General features: G+C 54.0%; 1 protein-coding gene across 1 annotated transcript in view; it reads left to right on the forward strand.

Moving 5' to 3' along the window:
- TTC7B (tetratricopeptide repeat domain 7B) overlaps positions 1-27,116 on the forward strand; it is a 222,981-nt gene that overhangs the window by 179,294 nt on the left and 16,571 nt on the right. The window contains exon 18 of the mRNA XM_044918052.1: positions 13,310-13,512. Within this exon, the coding sequence (XP_044773987.1) occupies positions 13,310-13,512 (203 nt within the window). The remainder of the gene's footprint in view (positions 1-13,309; positions 13,513-27,116) is intronic.

The following is a 27,116-nucleotide window of genomic DNA, read 5'->3' on the forward strand; positions in this document are numbered from 1 at the left end:
CCTGGCGCATCCTGGCAGTGACCTCTAGAGTCCCTGGGCGAGGGGACACGTGTGTCGATGGCTCAGAGGTCTTCATCAAACCCAGGGAAGGGGCAGTGCTTTCGATGTCCCTGCCCTGCCCCGCCCCCCCCAGCACTCCTGTTGCCCCACAGAGCGGGGAGCACCGCCGAACTGGAAACTAGCCCAGGGAGCAGAGAGGACTGCCCGTCCCCCAGCTTCACGTGGTGCTGCTGCCGGGCTGAATGCCCACAGTACGTCCCACACGCAGGCAGTGTGGCGGAGAGCGCCCCACTGCGCAGAGGCTCAGGGCAAATGGTGGCTGCTGATTTACTGACGTGCGCGTGTTTCTGTACGATCCGTAACTTCTGTTCCTCGAGCTTTAGCACTGGGTCTGCAAGACGCCACCTGGGCCTTCCCAGGCCGGACCCTCAGGGTGCACAGTAGAAGCCCAGGTTTGGCTGGAGAAAGTGCTTGTTATCCACCATCTATTTACTCCTTTTTCTTGCCAAAGCTAACTGTGTGATGTTCAGCCTCGTTTGGAACCACTGGCAGACCTTGGTGTATGAAAACATGGTCGGGTTTACCTGGCTTTGGCGTGTCACCGAGCCCCGCTCAGCCAGCCTCCTCTGTGTTGGCATCTTTAATGAAGCCATAAATTAACAAATTACATTCTTATAAGCAGAAGCACAAAAGAGGGATGATTCATGAATGTGCTGATTGTTCTTCCGGCACAGACACTTGCCGGCATGTGGCCTCTCGCTGGGTCCCGGATGAGCCGGGGCGCGGGGACAGCGGGAATGCCCTGCCGTCCATGCCCTGCGCCGCCGCAGACAAGCTCAGTCCCCGCTCGAGGGCCTGGCGCCTGTCCCATTCGGTCGCCCTCACGAGCAGTGACTGCAGAGAACACAGAGAGAAGCCTAAGAAGGCTGCAGCGTCTGGGCCAGGAGAGACCGGCTGACCCTGCAGGGTCAGTGTCAGGGGCCAAGGGGTCTTTCCAGTTGGAATTGAAATCAAGATTTTGAAGGGCCAACGTCTTAAAAAAAAAAAACCCCAGCAGGGCTGAAGGCAGTCCTTCGAGGCTGGAATGAACTTCCTTAACCTCAAAGGCATTGCTCCTCTTCCCCTGTTTTTGGAAAAGTCAGTGACCTGAGTGAGGGTCACTAAGTTCCAGGACAGTTTCTCCTGCTGGCTTGCTGCCCCTTATTCAGTTATCCAGACTCTGTTCCTTTGTGTGTTTCCCCCATGACTCTTGGGAGGAAATTTTGTAGCCGCTGATTAGAACATTGAAGAACTGGAGAGCTAGGATTCAGTTTGGAGCTGTCCTTGAATTTGGACATAATCGTGTGATACCCACTTCTCATTGGCATAGCCTGTAGCACAGAATAAAGCTCTCGTTGTTAGTTAGTGGGCGTGGCTTTTAACCTTCTATACGTTGGTGGGATTGAACTATGGAAAACGAACACCAAACCTGCCTTATAAACTCTGGACAGAATATGCAGGGTACTTTTGTTATACGAAGGAATTGAGTAAATTAGAATCTGTATAGGATCTGTACCATATGGACTCCTTCAAAGCAATGACTTGGTTTAAGTCAAGATTTAGAATCCTATCACATATTCATATGGTCTTTGAAGAGGTAAATTCAGAACGAACTGAGAAAACAGACAGCTTCCCCTGGACTGTAAGGTTTTACCACCTGTGGTTTGAGCTCTGCTGCTCCAAGAGGCAAAATAACAGTGACCCCCTCCCGCCCCCGACTTTTGGACAATTTAGGGTTCCATCATTAGATCTAGCAGTATGGCCAGATTCTGTAAATTTTGCAAGCTTTGGAAGAAACTTCCAAAGATCAAGGCCTAACACCCCAGGCCATGGTGTTTCATGGCATTTGTGTGTCTCTTCTCTCTTGGTTGTTTTCTCTGGTGAGCTGAGTCTAGTGGGGGCTCATGACAAGAGCCCATGGTGAGGTGGCCCCAGATTTGAGGCTTGCAGGTGAAGTCACCCTGAGACCACCTTTGACTTCCAGCCTGTTTTATGAGCAGGCCCCTGGGCCACTGGTATGTCCATTTGAATGGCAAAGAGATCATGAATTGGACGTTGACCCTCCGGCCGCTCTGTGAGGGAGTGGGCCAGTGGCCCAGCAGGGAGCACAGATCCAGAAAGACGAATGATGTTTGACACACAAGGCCCCCCCATTCCTGAGTGGTGGGCCGCGCTCCCTGGGCACACCCTTCCCTCTGTGCCTCCTCCTCCTATCCTGGATGCTTCTGGCTCCAGTGTCTCGGGCTCTTCACCAGGACACCTGGTGGCTGACCAGCATGGGGATGTGTCTGTTTTGTTCCTTAGTTTGTTGGGACCTATGTAACAGTTGTATTTAAGTTATTTTTGAATAAATAGTAGTACCTGCATATGGTACACAATTGAAAGGGTACAAAGGATCAGAGTGAAAAGTCTCCATCCTGCCCCTGAGTCTCAGCCACCATCACCCCCAGCAACCCCTGCTAGCTATCACACACACCGGGCTATCACACACACTGGGTGATCATTGCTTGTCGGCGTACCTAATGCTGACTCAGAGTTTTTGCCGGCCGCATAGTATAAATCCATTGTATGAATTTACCATAATTTAACCAGTACTCCATTGACTGACATTTAGATTATTTCTAATATTTTGCCATTACAGACAATGTATCAGTAAGTATCCTTCTATATATTGCATATAAGATAAATTCCTAAAAATGGAATTGATGGATCAAAGGGTGTGTTCTCTTTAATTGTGATAAATTTTGTCACATTGGCTTCCATAGAATAGTACCAGTTTACAGCCCAGCCAACAATGTGCGAATGACCAATTTCTTACATCCTTGTCCACACAGCGGATTCGCAGACTTCTAGATCTCTGCCAGTCTGATCAGTGAAAAATGGTATTTCAATTGTCTATTCATGGCTTCTGCTCATTTATCTTCTTAGACACTGAGCTTTCCTTTTTTATTTGTAAGCATTTATTATGTGCCAAAGAAATTTGCCTTGTGTCTGTGATATGAGCTATAAATATTTTCTTCTGTTTTTATTTTGTTAGTGGTTTTGTCTCTTTTTTTTTTTTTTTTTGGCCGGTCTTTAAAAAATACATTTATCAATCTTTTCTTTATGGCATCTGGGCTTCACATGACATTTACCTATTTTTACAGTCTCCTTTCCTGAAATTCCAAGTAACTTCTGGGGCCATTGGTATATACACCGTCTTATAAAGAAGGTCAGAAGGGGTTATCCCCTCCATTTTGCAGGAGGGAAACCCAGGCCAGATAGAAATAAGTGCCTCTGGGGTCTTACTGGGGAAGGAGTCAGAGTCGGGGGGCTGCCTTAGAGCATTTGATGTTTATTGTAGTACAAAACCCATCTCCCTAGGAGCCATACAACTTCCTTAGGATGCAGACCTCATGGTTGGCCATCGGAGAGTCAGACATTCACAGATATTCCGGGTTGAGCCAGAGCCTTTGCCAAGCCAGGCAGCTTTTTGGTGCCCATCTTTTAATTTCCACATTGGGGTGGCAGCTAAAAATGACTTTGCGGTAGGTGGTTAATTTCTGCTTGTTACGTACTAATGATTATAGCTTTCACTTTGGCACTCTCACAGTTGAAACCAACGGCTATTCTTAGATGTGCAAAATCAGATTTTCTGATTTCTGCTGCAAATTTAAAGCCATGATACTCTCGCGAATTCCCTGGCCCTGGCCCTGGCCCTGGCCCGGCCTCTCCCATTCCCCCCCTCCCCCCTCCCAGGCTCCTCCCAGCCTCCCAGAGGCTGCATCAGCAGGGTGGGGGGGTCATCCTGTGGCCAGGCCCCCAGAAGAGATGAAGGCCGCACCCAGACAGATGGTGCGTGGGTCACTGCACAGGGAGCCCCTGTAGGAGGGAACTCTCAGTTCCCTGGAGGCCAGGCCTGCCTCATTCAGGGCCGATCTAGATTAAGCAAACCCCCCCTGCTCCTGCCCTGGGGGGGGGGTTGATTAATGGTCTGCACCTTTATCGAGCACCATCCATATGTCAGACTTTTTCCCAAGGACTTTAGATGTCTTAATTTGTTTTGGCCCCGTGAGGTATTAATACGTTATCTACCCCACTTTACAGATGAAGAAACTGATACACATAGCTGTCAAGTCTCTTGCGTAATATGACATGGCTAATAAGTGGAGGAGCCAGACTCAGAGCCAGCCAATGTGGCCCCGGCACCCCAGCTGTAACCCAGGGTGGGCATTCGGGCGGTCAGCAGAGTGTCTTCGAGCACGTTGTTCATGAGCCACCATGGGAGCGAGGCTCAAGAGTCAGGGGTCATCTGCCTTGATGGAGTTTACAGGTGTGAAACAAAACAATTAGAAGAAGCACTTCATTCTCATGGTGCCACGTGCCATGAAGGGGAAGCGTGGTCCCCTGGGGGATCTGGTGCCAGAGGTCCTCCCCCTCCTCCCCGGCCTGGAGCCGGGGGGGGGGGGGGGGGGCCGGGGGTCTGAGCAAGGGGGGGGCGGAGGCCTGAGGAGGGGTCGGCGGTGGTCGGGACCGTGGTGGGGAGGCCTGCAGACCGTGCTAGAGAGTGTTGGAGAAATGACAGGGTCCCTGGTAGCCATGCTCAGGTCTTTAACTTAATCCTAAAAGCATTAAAAAGCCACTGATGAACTTCCAGCAGGAGAGTAAAAGGGTCAGACAGGTTTTGAAAAGACCACTTTGGCTAAACGTAGAGAATGGAATGGAAGCGGCAAAAGTGGAAACAGAAAGAGCGGAGTCTGGGGGCAGCTCGGTGTGGGAGGCGGAGGGAAGTGGGCTCTGAGATGCACTGTGGAGCTGGAACCGGACTCCCCGTGGGTGCGATGTTGGGGGCGTGGGGAAGAATCCTGTGTTCGGGGCCTGAGTCAGTGTGAGCCACTGGTGACTCCGTTGCTGCAATGGGAGGCGGGTGGGGAGGGACCGACGTGTTGGAGTCAGGGAGGAAGGGAAGCCAGAGTCGTGTTTGAACTCGGAAGTGTCCGGTGCCCGCGGACATGCGAGTGAAGACAGCAAGCAGGCAGCTGGATAGTCCAGCCTCGTTTCAGATTTGGGCTAGAAACAGACACTGGGGAGGAAGGATTTAATGCCCAGGGGTATGATAAGAAGGCCTAGGAGGAGAATGTCCCCGGAGAAGGGAAAGGACCAGGACCGAGCCCCTCCCACATTTAAAATTTGGGCAGGATGGGGGAAAGCCAAAGTGAGAGAAAGGGGGTAGTCAGGCAGGAAGGAAACAGGAGAGGGGCGTTGTGGGAGCCAGAGGGGTTTCCTTCCCCTGTGTGTGGCACAGTCAGACTTGTGCAAATCAGCGTGTCGCCTTGGCCCAGCAGTGTGAGCTGGGCAGGTTCTCGCTCCTCCCTGTGAGCCCTGGTTTGCTCCCCAGTGAAATGAGGGCAGTTGTGACAGTTACACCAGGTAAGGCATGCGGAGTGCTCAGTGGGTAGCAAGCACTTGATAATTCGTAAAAATCACTGTTATTAAGGAGGCTGGTAGGAAGTGCTGCTGGGAGGTCGAATGGGCGCAGACAAAAACCCTCGTTGGACCTGGCGCCTGGGAGTTGTTGGTGGCCGTGACAGTGAGGCTGTGGGGGCGTGCTGGGGATGGAGCATACCGATGTGGCTACAGGGCGCTGGCAGGTGAGGAAGACAAGGCAGGGGGTGCGTAGTCCTCACAGGAAGGACCCCTGTGCAGCAGAGGGGAGAAATGAGGGGTAGCTGGGGCTTCACTGGCTGACACAGAAGCATGTTGATGGCCGCTGGGCCGATCACATCCGTACTGAGATCCTCCTCGTCCCAAAGAGAGAGAGAGGATATGTGAAGGTGTGAATCCCTGAGGAGAGCAGGAGAGTGCTGGGGTCCAGGGCACAGGCAGACGGATTGACCTCAGTTACAGCCGAAGGGGAGCAGAATGGATGGGCACAGAGGACAACAATTCGCTTGTCAATTCGGCGGCAAGAAGAGGCTCAAGGTCTGTTCTGCTGGCTTCTCTTTTCCCTTTGAATGAAGAGTCAAGGTCAGCCAAAGGGGTGGAGGGCTTATGGGGAAGGATTGAGGCATCAGGAGAACAGCTGGGCCAGGGCCTGGAGGGGATCAAGTGTCTCCCAAATGCAGCTAGAGGATAGGAAGCTAGCCCCACCACCCCACCAAGCCCCTGGGGAAGGCGTCCCTCTGGACAGGTGGACGCCGCCACTTGGAAACTCAGAAATAAGTGTCAATCGCGCAGCCAAGATCCTGACAGAGGTGTTTGGCCAGGCCTTCATTGAGGAAAGGACCTGGGCTGTGTTCATCACGGGGACAAAGGGCCCAGCTTGGGGCCTGGGCCAGAGAAGCTCACATGCAAACAAAACCACTGCCTTCTGTATCTTCTGACCTTCCCCAAACAAAGAAAAAGTAAAGAGTTCTAGACAGAGCTGATAAGGATGCAGCCCCCTCCCCTAGGCCTTCCTGACTTAGAAGGATGAAGGCAGCTCATCCAGGCCCTCATGCTGATTTTTTAAATTTTTTATTTATTTGCGAGAGAGAGAATGAGAGACAGAGAGCATGAGAGGGAGGGGGGTCAGAGGGAGAAGCAGACTCCCTGCTGAGCAGGGAGCCCGATGCGGGACGCGATCCCGGGACTCCAGGATCATGACCTGAGCCGAAGGCAGTCGCTTAACCAACTGAGCCACCCAGGCGCCCCCCTCATGCTGATTTTTATATGAGAGTGAATTCATGAAAGCACATGGGCGGTGTGCTCTGGGAAGACCTGCTGCTTCTGGAAGGTACCCTGTGCTCACCCTGGGGACTCCTCAGCACCCCCATGGGCAGGGGCTATCCCAGAACCAAGCTGCTAAGGTTTGTTTTCCAAGCACAAGTCAGGGAAACAGGGTTTGGGGTAAAGGAAACTGTTTTAAAGACTCAGGGAGTCTGCTGGCCTCGCTCCCTGCCTGCCTGCAGGCCTCACCTGTAAGACTGGGGAGCACACGGGTCTTTTCCTTCATCCCTGTCTGCCAGACCTCAGGTGCCATGGAAGATCTGACAGCTCCCGTATGGGTACAGCCCTCAGGCTGCCTCTAGCATTTACTGCCACTCCTTTGTATGAGCTTCAAAATAGGTGTCCCCTCTGGGTAGACCAACCCCCGGGGAGCAGGCTTAACTAGCTGAAGGCTAGTTCTCACCTGTGTGAGAAGCCCCTTTGCATCCCTCTGGGCAAGCGCAGCCCTGCACCAGGCACACAGCCTGTCAGCAGAGTCCAGACTCAGTTTCAGCCCCACTCTGCCCAGCACCTTTGCACAGTGCACAGTCCTGAGCCCAGGGCAGGCACGTTGCGAGCCACCTCTCAACTTTGCAGCTGGCATGGAGTGGGTGCTTGACAAGTGTTAGAAGAATGAGTGAACGAGGAAACCGGACTTGTGTGGGACTGTGGGGCATCCAGCACTGGGTTCCCCAATCAGGAACACCTCTTCCCCTTGAGGAAGAAACAGTCCTCAGGCCTACACAGCAGAGCTTAGCCCTTTCAGATAGCGTCCTGAGATGGTTCAGCAAATGATTTCAGAAGGTCCTCTGCACAAGGCATGATGCAGGGAAAAGGCAGAGCAGACACAGCTGGGCCGTCCAGGAGCACGGCCTCTGGCGGGGAAGCTGCCACACAGGAGGTCATGCAGGGCAGGGTGGACTGGAGTGAACACTTAGCAGAGTGCATGCAGGCCATTGGAAGGACGGGAGTGGGAGCGATGGCTTCCCCAGGGGCGTCTAGGGAGGGCACACCTGCAGGGGCAGGTGTGCTGGGGCCTAGAGCGAGGAGTGAGGGTCTTCGCGGATGGCCATTCAGGGGAGGCATTTGGGGCAAAAGGAACAGCACTAACAGGTGTGGAGGAAGATCAGGAACTGAACGTGGGGCGTGGGGGTTGGGAAGGTGGCAGGACTCTAATTTTGAATGCTAAGCAAAAATATTTGGGTTACATTCCCCTGCAGTTGGGAACCATTGAAGGTTTGCAAGAGGAGAGGGGCATTTTATTTCCAACATTTGTCACAGCAACGGAATGACAAGGACAACCCAAGGGATTCCAAAGAAGACAGAGCTTAGGGTGAGCTCTCAGAAAGGTAGAAAGTGTCCATGGCCCCGGGCAGCCCCGGCAACCAGCCCAGAATCTGTTCCCGTGACCTCTTTAAAGAGTGACCTCTCGGAGCCCACCCTGCAGCACCCAGTTGCGTTCTTGTGGGGACTGATGGGCTCTAAGTTCCCGGAGCCAGCCTCACTCCGTCTTGCTCTCTCTTTGGTACAGGCTGCTACATCTCTTCAGAAGCTCACAAGGCCCTTTGTTCACTTATTTTTTTAAGTTGAATTTAGCCTCTGGTGAAGGGTCAGGGAAACTGCTGTTGCTTCCCTGGCCCTCGACTTTCTTCATGGGCCTGCGCTGCAGAAATGGTCCTCCTGCGGCCCTCACTGAGCACTCGCTAATCCACAGACCCCGGGCTTAAACACCTGCTAAAGGCCAAAGCCTGCGCTGAGGAAGGCGGAGATGGCTGTGGCTGGGAGTTGCTCATAGTTTAGAGGGAGAAGACAATGCCGGTCATCTTCTGGAGGCTTTAGGGAAGTATGAACAATACTCGTTAGCTCCTGAGTTCTGGAAAGCGGAGCTCAAACTGACAGGCTCAGTTACTAGGGCGGTTGAATCAGAGAACGTGGCTTGGCCAAGGTAGATTCGCCCATCCCAGACTGCTGGCCTCCCCATTGCAGAGGCAATACCCAGTGATGTGCCTGCAAGAGCGAGCCAAGAATGCAGGCGTCTAATAAGAGACAAGGCCTGGGACAGAGAGGGCTCTGAAGCACCCCCCTCCCCCCCCCCCCTGCCGCCGCCTCAGCCAGCCCCAGCCCCTCTCCCAAATGCACCAATCAGGTGGGACCTGGGGGCGGGCTGGGGAGGGGCCAGGGGCCTGGCTGTGGCAGATGAGCCCCTGAGAGAGACAAGAAGCAAAGGTGGGGGGTCCCCTAACAAAGGTGATGTGATCCAGAGGATGACAGAGCTTATGGAAGGCCCATGGGAACACAAAGGTGGGAGCTGCAGCCCTGTGGGATCGGGGATAGACATTCGTGAGCCCCTCCTCTGGGAAAGTGTTGAGCCTTGTTTGGGCTGTGGACCCCCAAGAAGGAGGGCTTCCCACGCAGCATAAGCTCGGAGTAAATATCTCCATGGACTCGTTGCATTCTAGAGGGACAGATGTGTCGCCTCGGCGAGAAGATCCCTCTGGGGATTTCAGGGATGCTGGGAGGCCTCTATAATCCTTCCCTCGTCCTCTCCAACCGCACCCCAAATGATTCGACTGATGTCAGAAATCCCACCACTAAGGTTTTATTCCTGGAGCCTAAGACTCTGTGCCCCGGGAAGATGTGATTTCCTCGTAAAGAGGGAGTAACTGTTCTAAGCCTCATCTCAAAGGAGCCATGGTAAAATGGGAGGCTGGCCCTGTACCCCCAAATACATCCATCAGCCCAAAGAGCTGCAGGCTCTGCCAAGTGGTTTTACCTCCCCGCACCTCGGTCTCGTCCCTGCCATTTGGAAGGCGGCAGGGCTCCACTAAGTGCCATCCTCGGCACTTTCACCTACCTCTGGGCTTGGCTTGCACCACCTCGGTCGATCCTCACCACTATCCCGGGGGAGCTGCGGGCCGACATCGGGCCCCGGTGGACAGGTGAACAGGCCCTGCCTTGCCCAAGGCCTCACACACGGCTCAGGTGCAGGCACCCAACCCTCCATGTTCTCAGGACACTGGCTTACAAATTGGGCACCCTAGAGCCCTGGGGGTCCCCAGGGGTGCCCCAGAGGCTGGGACGGGGGACCAAACCAAGAGAGAGGCAAGCTGCCACTCTTAAGAGGCCTTTGGAAGTAGAGGCTCCACTGGGGAAGGTGGTTTGAAAATCACCACATCACATGGTGCCGTGTTTGAGCATCAAACGGACACATGGAAGAGAAGCCAGGCCCCGCACCTGTCTGCCCTCCTCCCTGCATCAGGAGCACGGCTTTACCGGCGATACAGGTCTCCTCCTATAACTTCTGCGCCACTGAAAACAAGTCCTTGGAGGCCTGGATTCTTGCTGCCACTTGCATGATCGTGACTCAGCGGAGTGCCTGTCTTTTCTGATCGATTCCTCAGGAAGGAAGCAGCAGTATCAGACTCGTGGCTGGTGCTCGCTGAGACGCGTCGTCCCACAGAGGACCCTCCTAGAACAGGACTGACGGGCACATTGCCACGCCAGTGCTTAAGCCCCCCCGCCCCCGTGATCTTGTTATAAAAATCCTAGAAGCATTCGGTCCCCACTCCCAAGTTGGTCCTTTTTCCATAGTGAGTTAGACAGCAGAGGCCCAGGGGGTCACCCACCCCGTCGGCTGCAGGCCCTGGGGACCGTGGAAATCCATAAACCCACCCTCAAAACGGGAGCAAGTCAGGAGCCAAGTGTCCAGTGGGAGGAACATTCTGTACAGCTCTCCCGAGTCCCTGGCACGCTCGGGTAACCCAAAACCGCAGCGGGCGCGCCGCCGGCTGGCCAGAGCGGGCTGGGAGCAGCATGACGGAAGCAGACGGCCCCGCCGTGGCGTCAGGAGGGTGTTCATCTCCCGGGAGGGGCAGGCTTCTGCCAGGGCCCAAACCGAAGGACAGATCCGTGTCGCCCCTGTTCCTGCAGGGTCCCCGTGTGTCACAGGTGCCCAGTAAACACCTGGGGGGCAGGACCTTGCAGGACAGGAGGCACGACGAGCCAGCATCGCTGTTGTCGGGGCTTGGCTGGATTTGAGTGGCCCGTTTCCCTGTCCGGGGGGCCCTGGGGGGCTCCCCTCCACGAGTCCCTGGGCCAGCCCGTCATCTCTGGGCGAGGCTGGATCCCCCTGTCGAGGAGGGGACCCACGGGCTGGAAGAACAGCCGGCAGGCGCGGGACCCGAGTTCTCCAGGGCTCTCTCCTAGCCTGAGGAGGCAGTCATTGGGGAACATGATCACCAGGAAGGAGAGGGTGCTTCCAGAGAGGGGCCACCCAGGAGGGTTGAGGTGAAAAAAATGAGCAGCATTAACACTCCACAGCCATGTGATACACGCCTGCCCTTGCCACAGCCTCAGGACTCGAAGCTGGAGGCGGGGAGATAGAAAGCTTGCTGTCCAGGCGTGGACCCCAGATCCCTCAGGAAAACACATGTAGGGCCACGGCCATCAGAGAGCGCCGAGGCTGGGCTCCCCTCTGAGGGGAAGCGTGGGTCAGAGATGGCTGCCGGGGACGGCGGCTGCGGAGCAGGCCTGGAGGGAGGCTGGGGCGTCCTGGCACCACCGGAAGAGGCAGGAGACCCAAAGCCTGTGTGGAAACTGCACTGGCTCCCCAGGGCAGAGCCTGGGGTGTCGGGGAGCAGGAGGGACACAGGCTCGTGAGGGCAGGAGAGCCAGTCACCCCCGAGGGCTCCGAATGCCAGGCCGAGGGAGCTGGATGTTATTTGGGGACAGGGGAGCCACTATCCACAGGCCTCCAGCCAGGCCCTGCCTCCAGCTGGCCCTGAGACAAGCTCTTCAGCCTCCCTGTACCTGTTTCCTCGTCTGTGCAGTGGTCCCGTGCACCTGGGTACCATGGGCTCATGTGCAGGTGAAGGGAGGCATGAGAGCACTTCCTGGCGCAAAGCACGTGTTGAATCAATGTTAGCTACTGCTGTTGTTACTGTTATCGTTCATTCATTCGTTCATTCATTTGTTCGTTCGTTCATTCATTCATTCAGCAACTGTTTCCTGAGCTCTGACTGGGTCAGGCACGCTTCTCATCCCGGGAACACAGCAGCGAGCAGCACAAACACGGTCCTTACACTCGTGTGGCTTACGGCTTTCCTTCTAGAGGGGGCCCGCGGCCAGCACGGGAGACAAACGAGATGAACCCGTTGGTCGGAATTAGGGAGGACAAGGAAGCAGAGAACGGAACAGGGTCGTGCTGAGGACGTGGGGAACAGCACTTTAAGTAGGATGGTCAGGGGAGGCCTCCCCAGGAGGCCACTGGACGGAAGGCTGAAGGGCGTGAGGGGTGAACAGAAGCAGGGGGCCTTAAGGAACCGGCACTTTTCTGCAGGCGGGAGGACGAGTCTACCTCAGGAGGCTGACCTGGCAGTGGCTGGGTGGGACAGACCATGTGGCAGGCAGCAGGTGAGGGGCCCGAGGAGGCCCTGGCCTAGTCAAGGCAGTTCCAAAGTGGCCTCCAGACGGCAACTCGTGAGGTGCTGCCAAGGAAAATAGTAAAACTTTTCTATTTCTTTTGTATTGTGTTGTCCTACCATTTCTATTTTGGCCTGCATTATATTATACATAAAATATTACTCTGGGTGGAACTTGGAGGTGTAGGTGCCAGAGGCGGAGGGCCGGTAGTCCAGGCAGGAACCGACAAGCCAGGGGCTACGCGGGACGGAGAAGGGGTCGATGGGCCCAGAGCACAGCAACCACCTGAGGAGGACTCCGGCAGTAGTCTTGACAGATCCGGCCAAGGAAAGAGGAGAGGGGTCCGATGTCCTTGAAGACGCGGGCCCAGCGCTCGGAGCACAGGCCCAAGCGCCAGGCCCGTGACACCTGAGCATCCCTCCTCTTCGGGAGGCAGGGGCTGCCACGCAACTCAGGACTCCACGGGAGAGAGCGGAGGCCTGCGAGTGGAGGAAAGGTCACTTTCCTGCTTTTTTGGAAAGCGACAGCTTGGTTTTCAGAGGGCTGTGTCAATGTTGAATGGTTCATAGTCTCCGGGGCGCAGTAACCCTGCCTGGTTGGAGAGCAGGAGTGATGGAGCAACCATTTTATCTCCTGCCGGTAAACATGGAAGCCGCAGACTCCTTCGTGTGTACACTTTCTTGCATCAGGAGAACAGGCTGGTGCCCTCGAAGGGCTGTGTGCCTCTGGCTTACTTGTCCTTGGGCCCATCCCAGCCCCTTCTTTACGGTTTTACGGTTGTCAGGGCTGAGGGCAGGTGCCCCGGATACCAGGGTGGGCCCTGAGCGTGGATGTCCTCAGAGGGGGACAGGGCCAGGCAGGCCTACCTCCCCTCTGGCGGATGGTGACATGTGTGCCCTCCGAGGCCCTACAGCAGGAACGACTGGAGTCCCTGTGTCACAGTGGGCGGGTCCACTCAGCCTGGGGGATTGGCTGGCTCTGGGCCCTGCGTATTCCAGATGCGCTCCTGCCAGACTCCCATGGGGGGGCTGTAAATGCCCCCAGCCAGAGTCACAGCCATTCGCAGGGCCTGTGAAGGGCAGTGAACCAGGAAACGCATCTGCCTTCTGCTCTCTCCCCACAGCTGAAGTCTACATTGGCATCGGGAAGCCTGCAGAAGCCACAGCCTGTACTCAGGAAGCTGCCAACCTCTTCCCGATGTCCCACAACGTCCTGTACATGCGCGGACAGGTTGCTGAGCTCCGGGGAAACCTCGATGAAGCCCGGCGGTGGTACGAAGAAGCCTTATCCATCAGTCCCACGCACGTGAAGAGCATGCAGCGACTGGTGAGTCTCAGAGCCAGGCTAGGACCCCACTCCTGGATTGGGGCTCCCCTTGGAAGCAGCAGGTAGCTCATGACCCCTAAACCCCCTTCCTCTTCGAAGGCCCATGCACTTAGCCTGCCAGGCTGTCGAGTTGCATGGGGCCAGCAGCACCATTCCCGTGTGGTTTATGCAGATGGAGCCCGTGGGAGTTGGCAGTGCTCACTCTTAGCCGCCGTACCCAGTGGTCCTGTTCTGCGCAAGGGGCGGTGGGAGTCACTGGTCCCCTGGGCCTTGCTTGTAGCAGCCTCCTCGGGGGGTGTCCACACCCCAGGGAGACTCCAGCTTGTCTCCGAGGCTGCCGGCTAGTAGGGGCATCTTAGAGGAGGCAAGTCACCTAGTTTCCACCCTGCGTATGGGGGCAGTGGCTCCCCAGAAATGCACCTGCGCCCTCCCAGATGCCCAGGCCAGAAGCCTGGGGCTGCCCTGCTGCCCCCCTCCCTGCCTGGCCTGGAGTCAGCTCTCCCTCCGCCTCGGCTTCGGTCAGGTGGGGGTCACCTGACCTGATCGCCCTGCAGCGTTCTCGTCGTTGCACTGACGGAGTTTGGCACATGTATTGAGCACAGCTGCCCCACAAAGCCGGCGGTCTCCTGTTACCTTCTTGTGAGGGTCTGAATCGAAACTCAAAAGTTACCAAAGTCTAAGTTGCTGCTAAAAAGCCCTTCTGCCTCTCTGCCCCTGCGTGCCAGGCTGAGGTTCAGGATTTGTGCTTCGTACTCAGGGATAGGGTATCTCTGATTTAATGAACCACAGGAAGAGGGAGCCTTAGAGTGAGCTGAGGTGGCCTTCGTGTCCGCAGCCCTTGGGAGCCCGGTGTCCATAATCAGGGGTTAGTGTGGGATTCGAAGAGCGAGCACTGGACAGGGAGTCTGGGAACAGACCCTGCGCCATCAGTCACTGGCTCTTGAACCTTGGGGAAAAAGACCCTAAGCTGTCTGCACTCAGTTTCCTTTCTGTAAAATGAAAACAAGCAGCTCGAGGGGCTGTGAGTCTCATCCAGCGCCAGGAGGGTAATGTTTTGTACCTAAGAAGTCAGATGTTCTCAGAAGGATCCCAAAGCCTTCATTCTCTTGCCATTTCTCATAGTAATAGGGCAGAATGTACGAGGGGCTCAGCACTTTCAAAAGTGACTAACTACTGGTTTCCAGTTTTAAAAATAAGTCAGACCTTATCATAATTACAGCTACTTGATTTTTTCACCTTCCCTTTATTGAGCATTTTGTAGCTCAGTACAGCTTTATAAATAATTTTACATATTATCCAAACATTAGTCTATTTGATTAAAAATATTACATGGCTTTTAATTTTTTGTCTCTCTATTGTAAGAGGGATTTGTAAAGAGCTTTTCAGATCTCTGTGCTTTTGCTAGAGCATCGCAGAAGAGGTATAATCAACGCCGTGTACCCAGCCTTTTTATTGAAAAGAAGCAGCGTGTTTCTACCCCGGGGCCTATGAATTATTCAGACAAGTATTTCTTGCTCATCCCCAAGGGGAACACATGAGACAAAAGATCAAATAGGAAAATCGCACTGGGGAAGTTTTCTGTTTCACCTTTGGAACTTTTTGAGACACCCGAGCTCCCCAACCAATGGCAGATGCTTTCCTTTCAAAAGGAGTAGCCCCGGCCAGGGGAGCTGGTGAGCGGGGCCCAGGTGAGGCCTCGCCTTGCCTGCCGGATCAGGGGCAACAGCTGAGCCTTGTGTGGCTCAGAGGCATTCTTGCCAGTAGAAAATAGTCCTCATAAACCCTTAAGACTTTTCTCAGTGCATCCTGATATATTCAGAAACTGTCCAGACTAGAGGCAGGTTGAGACCAGGAGGCCTACAAATTTCGAAGGGTTTAGATCCTTGGAGTCTAATACTGCCCAGGGACTGTGATTGGGATGACCCCAAAGGGCAGCTTGGATGGCCCCTTCGTGGTGACCTTGTAAATGACGCTCCCTGGCCTGTGTTCCCCAGACTGCCCCCCCACATGGTGTCTGTGGAGGGGAGGCCGCCAGAGTCCCCAGGTCCCCCAGCCCTGACACATCACAGCCCTCTCTTTCCCGCCTCCATCCCCAGGCTGTGCAGGAAAGCTGTGTGTCTATGGCTTGGGGCCTACGAAAGGAAGAAGGTGGCCTTTGCAATACACTCTAGAAGCTAAGGATGAGGCTCCAGGCCAGAAAAGGTGTGAGATTTGAATCCCAGCTCTGTCACTTACTGGCTTTGGGACCACAGGCAAGTCACCCTCTTGGTGCCTCAGCGTCCTCAGATGTATGAATGGGGATAATATTAGGGCCAGACACAAATTAAAGCACAGAACTGAAATCTCTTATCAAGGCACAAAAGGTCCTGCCTCTGCCCTCACGGAAACCAGACTGGTTCACAGGCCCCTAGGTTGAGGGACAGGGGTCAGCAGAGAGATCAGAAGCCTTTTACCACCAAGGCCCAGGGAAGAGCCAGGGGCTCAAGACTTCTGTGGTGGAGGGGGTGGAAAAGGCTGAGAGCCGTGACAGTCGCCCAGCCCTCCGGGTGAGAAGGGTGCAAGCGACGGGCTTGGCCAGGCCAGGGCAAGGCTCAGAAGATCCAAGTTAGAAGGAATTTGAAGAACATGAGCACTGGAGACTTCCCGAAAACCAACTAAGGGGGTTTCCGGGGAAGGAACCCATTGCAGGCTGGCTATGGGTGGTAGAAAAAACCAGACAACGGAAAGTGTATCCACACCAGCTGTACTGCTCGGGGAGGAAAGTGGGGAGGTGGAGGGACAGTGGGAGGGAGCTGTTTTGGAGGAAGGAAGCCATGTCCACTGTAGGTGGAACCCAGGTAGCAAATGGCAGTGGCAGAGACCTGAATATGGTCAGGAGCTCGGCTTATTCCGTGAAGAACAATGACTTATTGACTTCTAAGGGTTGTTAGTGACAGCGTGCGCCAGATCGCCCGACCCAGCTTGGAGGAGAGGTACCACTTAAGCAGAAACACAAACACATTCATATTGCTAAAAAAATAATAATGACCTGGAGGAGTTGGTATTCATTAAGGTTAATAGAAGGTCAGACTTGACAAAAGAAATGTAAATTACACCCCAGTGAAAATGAACTTTTCTAATAGTTTTAGCCTTCATCTGTGTGTTTAAATTCACATATAGAAAGAAGGGAGAGCAGAAATAAGGTGTTTAATATTAATAATGAGTTAGCACCAGACAAGGGAGGCAGAGAGCTGAGTGTGGGCAGACATTAAAGGACCAGTGAGCTGAAGGGATAAGGAATTACGAAGTAATGTTGTTGACAAGGGGAGGAATTCAGAGAGTGATCAGACTTCTTCCAGAGAATCCAAAGGCATATTTTCATATCATTTTTGCGTAAGCGCATACATTTACATGCATTTGCCTGCCATATTTCATTCCCCGTACCCCACATGAATTAATGAAACCCAGAGCGTCCTGTGATCTGGAGTAAGGGGAGAGGAGGAAAACGGGGCTGCCGGTGGCCTGGGGGGCAGAGGAACGGCCTCCTTGGGCAGTGCTGCCCAGGCCAGGGACAGGCACAGAGACTCAGGGCAGCCAAGGACAGAATTAGCAGGAGGACAGGGACAGGCTTTGCAAACAGGGACATCTGCTTAACATCTGATAATGTCAGCCTGGGCTCTCGGGGGCAATGCGTGAGATTGGAGGGTGAGAAAGGGAGAACTTTCAGGAGAGGAACGAGTGTGGCAGCGAGCCAAGAAGGCAGTCTAAGAGGCGCTGATAAAGCGAAGAGGGAGAAATAAATTTATCCTAGACCATATCAGCAGGGAAACTCAGGCCTTCCTCCAGACCATGTGACAGGGTGAGAAAAGGTGTGGCACAGAGGCAAGTGGTGGGGGCCGCCCAGGGCTTCCCAGAGAGAAGGGGCAGAGCGCTGAAGAGGGCTGTGAGCTGGAGAGGGACTGGGCCCAGGGGGAGCAGGGGAGGGCAGGGGTGAGCCAGAGCCCACCCCGCCCCCGCAGGGGGCAGGAGGAGAGCTGGTGTGTCACCCTGAGGGGCCAGCCTCCCCCAGAGCAAGTCTGGTACAACAGAGACACTGATATTCCAGAGCTGTTGCTCAGAGAGGAGAAAATACAGGCTGAAAGCACTAAGGGGCCAGCCTCTTGAATGTTGACGTTCCCAAGACAAGGCCTAGAAAGGGACAGAAGCCAGCAGTCATTCAGAGGAGGGTAACCAGAAGGCTGGGGAAGGCGGGAAATTGCACCCCCTCGGCCGAAGTCGTGGTGAGAGACCATTGGTGGGGCTCCCCAAAGAAATGGGAAGATGGCTGAGAAGAGAGGCGGTCAGGGGCGATGGGGTAGGCCCGGCCCTCCACCCAAGGAGTGGGGCTGAGGCCTGTCTTCTGTGGAAGGATCGTTAAGACATGAAAAGCCCCCCGAAGGTCAGTTACGATGGCTTCAGGTGGTCTCATACACAGGCTGTCTTTGAGGGTTTTCTCCACGGTCTTACGTTTTCCAAAACTCCAGAAGTCTGGAGTGACATGAAAGCCGTTAGAAGTGGCGTTGGACTTCTGTTCCAGGGTGTACATTAGTGGGCAAGACTGGCAGGATGGTGGAGCTGTTGGAAAAGTGCATTTGATGAAGAAGTGGCAGAAGCATGTCAAGCGGATGGCGGGTTTGGAAGGAGGACAGCCCGTGGGCCGTGCGGTGGGACGTGTCTTGTGGACTGTTACTACGTTTAAGTTGTTCTACCAGCTCTAAGGTTTGACCCAGAAGTATTCGTCACAACGAGGCTGGCTAACGACACTGATCAGGAAGAAGGCTCTTCGGAGGTTCAGAGCGGGGCCGGGCGTCCGAGCTCCCTTTAAACTGTCTTCGGGCTTGCTGACTGTGGGAAAAGACTTCCTCCCATGATGCATGACGAGCTGGCTGGGTGGCAGGGAGGGTCTGAATCCAGGGAAAGAGGGGAGCTCTGGCTTGCCGCCGGCAGCTTGCACTGCAAAACGATGGAACCTGGGCGTTGTTCTCCCTCCCGTCTTTTCAAGTGTCCGTCTGTTTCATGAGCTTTGGGGGGACCTTGTTTGTGTCTCGCATTTTACTACTTGGAAGCGTGTTTTCGGATGTGTGCCTCTGTTGGAAGAGAGATGCAGCATCACGGTGATGAACTTGCAGTGTTACCCTAGAGGTGGGCAGCCTGTGTCTGTGTATCTGTCTGATCCATCTGTCGGTCTGGCCAGGGGGCGCTGGGGTTGAGGGCGGCCCAGGGCTCAGACACACCGGGCAGGGTTTCACATGGGCATGGCTCCAGTTTTCCCCTAACAAACCCCGTCTTGAAGAGCGGCCCTTGATCCCTTCTGTCACTCTGGGTAAGACAATGAAGTGGATGAAACAGAATCAAGACACCCTGCCCCTTTCAAATGCTGATCTTTGGAAATGGATCCGTTTCATCTGAAGTATCCATTTTCTTCCTCCACTTAGAATGATTGGCAGGAACGAAACCTTGCCATGGCCAAGTGAGAAGGCTCTTTTATCTATGAATGGCATTTTATTTACTTCCTGGGTTTAAAAAAAAAATGCTTTTAAAATTAAGAAGAACAATTTTTTTTCCTTTGAAGAAAGACTTAATGAAATGTTTAGATGTCTTCCCTTCTCTACACATCGTGTGCTGGTTGATAGAACCCTTAAGTGTACAAGACTTAATTTCTCTAATATCTTTACTCGTTATAACTGGGATTCAAACTAACAGTGCAAAAGAAAAAGTAGTGCATTCTGTTGGGCGATTAGGACTCTGTTCCTTATTCTACTTTCTCTCCCTTCTTATAATGGTGCACACTACATTTGAGCCCCTTAGTAGCTCAACGCCCTTTAGAGAACTATTAATATTTGGCATGAATATAAACTCTACAAAGAAATGTAGAACTTCATCTGCCAGTTGTGTTTGTTCTCACAGTAGGCGCTAAGGTGGGCAATTTCTTTTTCACCACTGGAGAACCTGCTCTCGGTGACCCGTCGCAGGCTACGTTGCAAGTTAGGAGCAGAACCACGGCTGGCCTGGGTGATACTAAGATTGGACATTTGTGGAATCACTGAAGCGTCTACAGCTTGAGTGATAGCTCAGCACAGGGGTTACGAGCCTGGCGCTGGAACCAGCCTGGGCCTGGGTTCAAATCCCAGCTTTGTCACGTACGAACAGTACAGCCTGAGGGAAGTTCCTTAATCTGTCCCTACTTCCATTCCGTCAGCCTTCCATTCCATCAGCCGTTAAGCAGGGAGAACCGTAGTGCCCCCCATGGTGTTACTGGGTGGTTAAACGAGTTAATACAGGGGCGCCTGGGTGGCCCAGTCGGTGAAGTATCTGCCTTCGGCTCAGGTCATGATCTCAGGGTCCCGAGTCGGGCTCCCTGCTCATCAGAGAGTCTGCTTCCCCCCCTTCCTCTGTGCGCTCCCTCTCAAATAAATAAATAAAATTTTTAAAAAATGAGTTAATACAGGCTGCAAAGCACTCTGTAAACACTAGCTGTGAACATTACTATCATTCTCTATAATTTGGGTCACACCTATGGTAGAAGCCTCTCTGTATCTACTTGACAGTGAGGGGGGGCATCTCCTTTCCAAAAGATCCTCCCACGGGCATGGCTTTCCTTCTGAACCAAATTTCAGCAGCTGGAGGAGCCGAAATAAGAATGTATCATGGCACGTGGTTGGCCAAAACCATGTGCTTTTGCCTTTAAGTATTACTTTCTGTTTCTCCGGAGCCTGTAGCCCAGCTTATTAGAGTTGAAAGGAATAGGAAGGGGGATGTGACTTGTCAGGCAGAGACGGGAAGCATCTCTGGCTGGGCTCAGGGGGCCAGACCAGGGCTGCCGGCAGCTGGGCCCACCCCTGGGCTGGGGCTGGGGGTGGGGGGCGGTGGAGCAGGCCCTGGACCTGGACGGAGGAGCTGGGCAGGCTCCGTAGACTGGCCTGGGCAGCAGAGCCTGCCATGGAGCCCAGCTCAAGTGTCACACCTCTGAGAAGCCTTTCTTGACCCCTACCCACCCACCCCTGCAAAGGGGCTCTCAGCCCCTTGACTTCCCTCCCTTGAAGCACCTCAAGAGGTGCTTCAGCAACAAACGTAGAGTTCCTTTCTCATGGATCCGTCTGCTCCTTGGGGGAGGCTCCATGCCTGAGGTGGCACAGTGGCCAGTCTAGACCAGGCGTGGCGGGTAGATGAGGTGGGGCAGGGAGAGAGGGAGAACAACCAAGTTCAAGAGCCAAGTTGACCTTGACAGATGTCATTATTCCCCTTTTACAAACGAGGCCCCTCAGGGACCCTGGGTGGCTCAGTCGGTTAAGCGTCTGCCTTCAGCTCGGGTCATGATCCCAGGGTCCTGGGATCGAGCCCCACATCGGGCTCCCTGCTCCGCGGGGAGCCTGCTTCTCCCTCTGCCTCTGCCTCTCTCTCTCTCTCTCTCTCTCATGAATAAATAAATAAAATCTTTAAAAAACAAAAACAAAAAAACGAGGTACCTCAAAGCACTGGGTGCTTTCCCTTGAATAGATTGTGAGCAAATATCATTGGAACATGCTATTTTTAAATAGGTTAACTTTGTTTGTGCAGAGGCCTCTGGGTGTTTGTTGGCTTGGCCTTGGCACACTCCCTTCCCACCATGAGTATAGGAAATGACACTGAGGGGGGACTGGAGGCTGCAGCACATGATTTCACATGAGGCCAAGGCCATGGAGACCAAGTCAGCTAACTAATGGAACCTTCCAGTGCAGCGGGATCTGAGTGTATTACAGGCCAAATCTCAAAAGGGATGCGATGCGCTGGAAGGTGGGGCTCCTGTCAGGTGTGCCTGGCACATCCGGGTCCCCAGGCTGACCTGCAGCACCTGCTCCGGTGGCTGAATGGGGGGCAGCCCTGGGGCCCTGGGTGGGAGCAGTGGCCACCCCACTCAAGTTCAGATGCTCCATCCTGTTGCTCCCAAGCACATTCTTCTTTGCTGGCCCCTGTACCCCATCTGGGGATTGCGGGGGTCACTGTCCTTAGACCAGAGACTGCCGTGAAACAGTGTGTAGGCAGCCGTGCTGGAGTCCACAGTGGTCTTCCCGGGCCCATGTGTGTTCCCTGGCAGTCTGCTCTCTGTCTCTCTCAGCTCAGTCGGAGAGGATCCCCCTCTGAGAAGCTGACCCATGATAACCATGCCCATGAGAGACCTAGTTTCAGACTAGGAACTGAAATGGTAATTTATAAAGAATGGTACCTTTCCTGGGCAGACCCCCTGCTCTCCCACCCCTCCTCGTCGCCAGAGAAGCTCACCCTCTAAGCCAGATGCCAGGTTCCCAGAGACAGATGCCAGGGAGGCTGAAATGGCCATCCCCACACAGCCTGGGACACTGAGGCAGACAGGGTGAGACATGGCAGGTGCTGAGGGATTGGGGCTGTGCAGATCCAGGCCGTAGCCCTGCCTCCAACACAGACAGCCCCTTCCTGGACCCTGGACTCTCCAACTCTCACTCTCCCTTTAGGCCAGAGGTCCCCAGCAATGTCCCATGGTTCCAGATGAGCCAAGAAGGGGACAGCTTCTGCCCTTGGGCGTGCCAAGGAGAGTGGGGAGCTTGTCACCCTTGGCCTAGAGCAACCTGGTCCTCTCGCCCCAGTGTGCCATACAAATATCATTAAATACCGTTTTTTATTTGAGAAAAACAGATGCCCAAACCCCACTCCCTCTGTTCAGATGAATTCTCTTATTGTGGCGTTTCTGGCAAGGCGCCCCCTGGTCACCTCTTCCCGAGGACACTCCCTCGTCCCTTGATGGTGACCCAGGACACATCCTTAGCCCTTCTTATGTGGTTCCCTCTGTAGACTGTGAGCCTGGTATCTTGTTCAGGGCGTGCCTTCTGATCTTGGTCCCAGGCTGAGGGAGTCTCTGCTTGTACCCCCAAACCCAGATTCAGGTAGCTTCTCTTGTTTCCACAGCACCGAGACACGTCCCTTGCTTTCACTTCCAGCTTTGAGGGTGAGCTCCTCTGCGGAGGGGGGGCATGTTGCTCTAACTGGGTTAGCACCGTGCCTGCACCCGTTTGGGGTCGCACGACCACGGTGGCAATAACAGTGAGCCCGCCAGAGCCAGGTCGGGGGGCGAGAACCATGTAGGGAGGAGGGGGAGGGATTGGAAATGATTTGGGGGAAGAACCAGGTACTTGAAAGGTTGTTGTTTTTTTTTTATGACTCAAGCTGTGTCCTCACATTCTTTTGAAAAGACGTATTTTTAGCTTAGAGCATTTTCTGTTTGTTGGGTATGTGTGTCGTCCTTGGAGCGAAAGGAGTGTCCCCTGGCAACGTGGAGCTTCTGCATCCACGTGACTCCTGTGTGGCTTATGGCCCTCGTTCTGGCCAGTCCCTCCCACAAGCTCTCCCACCACTAGCGGGTGCAGAGATACTCTCTGCAGACATTTTCCGCTTGGCTTTTGGATCCCTCCTACCCACTGCCGCATTTTCTCCGTGCTGGCCAGGGAGCTAGGACATCGGGCCACCGGTGCTTTCATCGAGGGCTGAAATCACAGACCCAGAAACAACAGAGGCCCGGTGCAGGCTCTGAATACGAGCCATGTCACTGGGCCTTCCTTTGCCGCAGCTTATGGAAAAAATTAATTCTGTGTTTATTTCTGTTTTCTGTTTTGGAGTCTTAGATGACTAATTGCAGGCAGTGCAGCCCGGTGTCTCATTAGTAATTATGACCTAAAATTATTTAAGATCTGACGTACTCTATCCAAACCACTTCTTCTTAGAAATTCTGCCCCATTATTCCAGTATGATTTGACATTTCACTTCCATTGCATTCCTGCCTTGCCACAGTTATTGCGCCCTGGCTTGGATCAGGCGATCGGATCCAAGATTTCACTTCTCTGCGTTGTTCTGTGTTCCCAGATAGCCGTCCCTAATTCCCCTGCCTTATTTCGGGCCTCCCTGGATGTTAGCCCTGCCTCGGGACCCTCCTCCCTATGCTGCCTGCTCCTGAAGTCAACAGGAGGGTGTGGCTGTCACCACGAGGCAGTGACATTCGGGACCCCCTGGGCTGGCTGCCCAGGCCTGGGGAAGATGCCCTAGAAGTTTCTTGCAAGTACTCCAGCTTTTCTTCGTCAGTGTCAGGGATGAGGGCCCAAAGTGGCCGGGAAGTCTTTGAACCTGACACTCACCAGAGAGCAAAGGCATTGTGGGATTTAGAACACCCAACAAAATTCCCCGGTCTAAGCACCCGCCTTGTACAGATGGGGAAGCTGAGGCCAGAGAGGGGAACGGACTTGCCAAGAGCACAGGGCAGTGAGCGGCAGACCCGCCAGGAATCCTGACGCCGTCACTCCCAAAGGCCTCATGCCCACTTTCTCTGTCTGAGAAGTGCCTTCTCGCTTTGGGGTAGGGGTGGAGAAGAGATGAGCGCCCAGAACTCCATTCGTTGCTGTGGGGGAGGAGGGGGTTGGAGGGTTCCAGTCTGTCTTGGGGGTCACACAGCATCCCCCAAGCGCATCCTCTCTCTTTTGCTCCCAACTGGAGTCCAGACTTGGTCTCCCCACTTGCCTCTTAACCTGGCCTCGAGGTGACCCCTACTGGGTAGCATCCCTTTCTCACCGCTGCCCTTGCCCCGTCTGCCTGGATCACCAGCATCAGCACTGATTTATGAGCCCACTTGGGCACAGGGAAGTTTTCAGGGTAGCCTTTGGCACCCCTCCTGTTGCCAAGCGGGGAGGAGTGCGGGGTTGCTTAGGAGGAAGGAATGACAAACGTACCAATGACAAAAAACCAAATCTCACCAAGTCTCAAACCCAGGGGCTCGAGGAAGGTGGTGACTTGGTATTTAGGGATGAGGTATCACAATGCCTATAATTAAAAAACCAATTCTTGCCCCCAAAATAGACAAAGCAAGTGTGAATAAAGTTAACAGTTGTTAAATTTAGGAGATAGGTATATAGATGTTCATTATATTAGCCTTTCTGATTTTCCACATGCTTGAAATGTTTCAGGATTAAGACAGGTTAAAACAAAGTAACGTGGTCAGGTTTGCATTTTGGAGCGATCATTCTAAAAGCCGTGGAGGCTAAGTTAGGCAGAAGCTGAGACACGGAGGACTAAACTCAGCTAGTAACATCTTGACAGTCCAGGATAAGAGATTTTGAGAAGGCAGATTCAGTAAGGTTTGGTGAGGGAATTGGAAGGTTCTTGTCTGATTCTCAGACACCTGGTTCAGGTCCCTGGATGGCTAAGACCTCCCCAGCTCAAGGAGACTCGGGAGGAGGGGCAGTTTTGGGAAGAGGAATGCAAGCCTGGCGTGTGGCTGGCCGGGTCTGGAGGCATTTCCAGGGCGGGGGCCATGGTTAGGAAGCCGTGGTGGCCTGGAGGGAACAGCTGAAGCAATGAGAGGACGTGAGACCCATTCCCAGCTGGGCTGTGAATCAGAGAGGGAGAAAGAAAGGGCCAAGGGCGAAACCCAAGGAGCACCAACATTTGAGGAGCAGGAGAGAAATTTGGCTAATGAGGAAATGTACATTCTGGTCATTTACAGTTTTCCCATCCACACGGCTCATCCAAACCATAGCTGGCATTTGGGCCTGACCCTGCCAGATTCGCAAGCCCTCCTGTTCCCACGGTCCCGCTCTGCTCTCGGCTCAGGGCTGTGGCCAGCCCTGCATCCCACGTTGGTTTAGGGGACGTCCATGAAGCTGCCGTGCAGAGGAAGGGTCCCGGTCAGCAAGATCACTGTGATAAGTGTGGGAGACGGGAGTGATTTGAATTATAGACACAGCTCCCACATGGAGGAGCTGAGGGCCTTGGGCTCCTCTGGACCTCAGTGTCTTCCTCCATGAAGACGGATGATGATGGGAGAATCAGATGTGATCCCTGTGTGAGCCAGAGGACTGTCATGGTGTCTGACAGTGAATGCATGCCTTGGTTCCTCGGAGGAACGTGAAACCTCCCCTGTCATGTCTGTTGGGGCCCTGATTCCCCTGCCAGGTGCCAGAGCCCCCAGGGGAGGGTGGCGACCTAGGCTGATAACAACAGTGGCCTTTTCTGCAAGGAATCTTGGACATACACACACACACACAGAGCCTGGGATCTGCCCTTGCCAAGGGGTCAGTCTTTTTTTTTTTTTTTTTAAGATTTTATTTACTTGAGAGAGAGATAGCGAGAGAGATCACAAGCGGGGAGGAGAGAGAGAAGCGGGCTCCCCATGTGGGGCTCGATCCCAGGACCCTGAGATCATGACCTGAGCCGAAGGCAGCCCCTTAACCGACTGAGCCACCTAGGCTCCCCAAGAGGTCAGTCTTGATTAGATCCATAATTGCAGTGCTGGCTGATGTCCTTCCAAAGGAAGCAGAAACTGCTGGCCCACCCCTGCAGGGAAGCCTGTGGTACACGATGCTGAGTCTTTTTTCATAAATGAAGGAGCAAAGCATGCCTAGTGCAGAAAACGGCCCCTCCCCTGTAGGGATCCGAGTCCCCGCAGATTTCCTCTCATCCTCTGCATCGGGGCGGCGAGTGTCCAGACAGAGGCATGGGGCTAGAACCAAAGTGCAAGCAAGCAATCCCCACAGGGATCTCCCAGAACAAACTAGAAGCAGAATCTGCTTCTTCCTAAGGACAACATGCATTTTTCCAGGCCTTTCAAAGCCAGGCAGGTCAATTGAGTTATAATTGGCAATCTAATTAAAACTCCCACAAGCTGTTAAATTCTTTACCTGCTGCCTGGCATCTTCTATAGAGGTGACACATCTGCTTCTGCCTTTGGAATGATTAAAGAAAGCCGGCTACAGTCCCATCCTTCTTGCCGACAGCAGCGCCCTCCAGCCACCCCTACAACGGTGCGGACGCCCACACACCCACCAGCAAGTAAGACATGGGACACAGCCCAGTTGACAAGAAAATTGGCTTTAGAGAGAGCAGACTCAAAGCGCTGTGTTGCTGAATGTTTTTTTGGAGACTAAATGGGAGAAGACAAAGCCCCCAGCCCCATTTTCCCAGGTGTTGGAGGTGTTCTGAAGGGGTTCCATGATGCCTTCAGCTTTCCCCCAGTCAAGCTGCTCGATCACAGAAGAAAACATCTCTCTTTTCTCCCTGTCTGCCTCCTTTAACCCTGAAGAGTTTTTGGGCTGACCACCCCCCCCCACCCCACCCCGGCCCCAGCCATCAAGATAGCAGTGTGCTTTGGCCAACAGGATGGGCGGATGGTACGGCACCAGTGTCCCTTGCGTCTTCCGTGGTCCTCCGCTGCTGTGCCTTGGCCTCCTGGAGCTCCAGCCCATTAGCAGGTGCAGGTGGTGAGCCCGCTCTGCCCCTCTTTCCCAGCAGTGACATCATGGGGAGCTTGAAACCAGCCACGGTGGAGTATTTATACCATGGAAATTGGCAAGCACTACACGTCAGGGCCTTTTCTTTCAGAGAGCCAGTTTATCAGAACTCCACTGGACTCAGATCTAGATGGTTTAATGGGGGATAGGGAGGCAAAGGGGGAGCAAGAGGGTATATGGGCAGAGAGACAGTGTCCCTGACTCAGGACTTCCGGGGTGGAGAGTGCTCATGGCACAGATACAGTGGAGTTCACCTTGCCACTCTAGACAGAGACAGAACAGCCCAGCGGAGGCTCAGGGGAG

Source organism: Neomonachus schauinslandi, chromosome 9 (assembly GCF_002201575.2).
Source record: "Neomonachus schauinslandi chromosome 9, ASM220157v2, whole genome shotgun sequence".
In the NCBI taxonomy this organism is placed as follows: domain Eukaryota; kingdom Metazoa; phylum Chordata; class Mammalia; order Carnivora; family Phocidae; genus Neomonachus; species Neomonachus schauinslandi.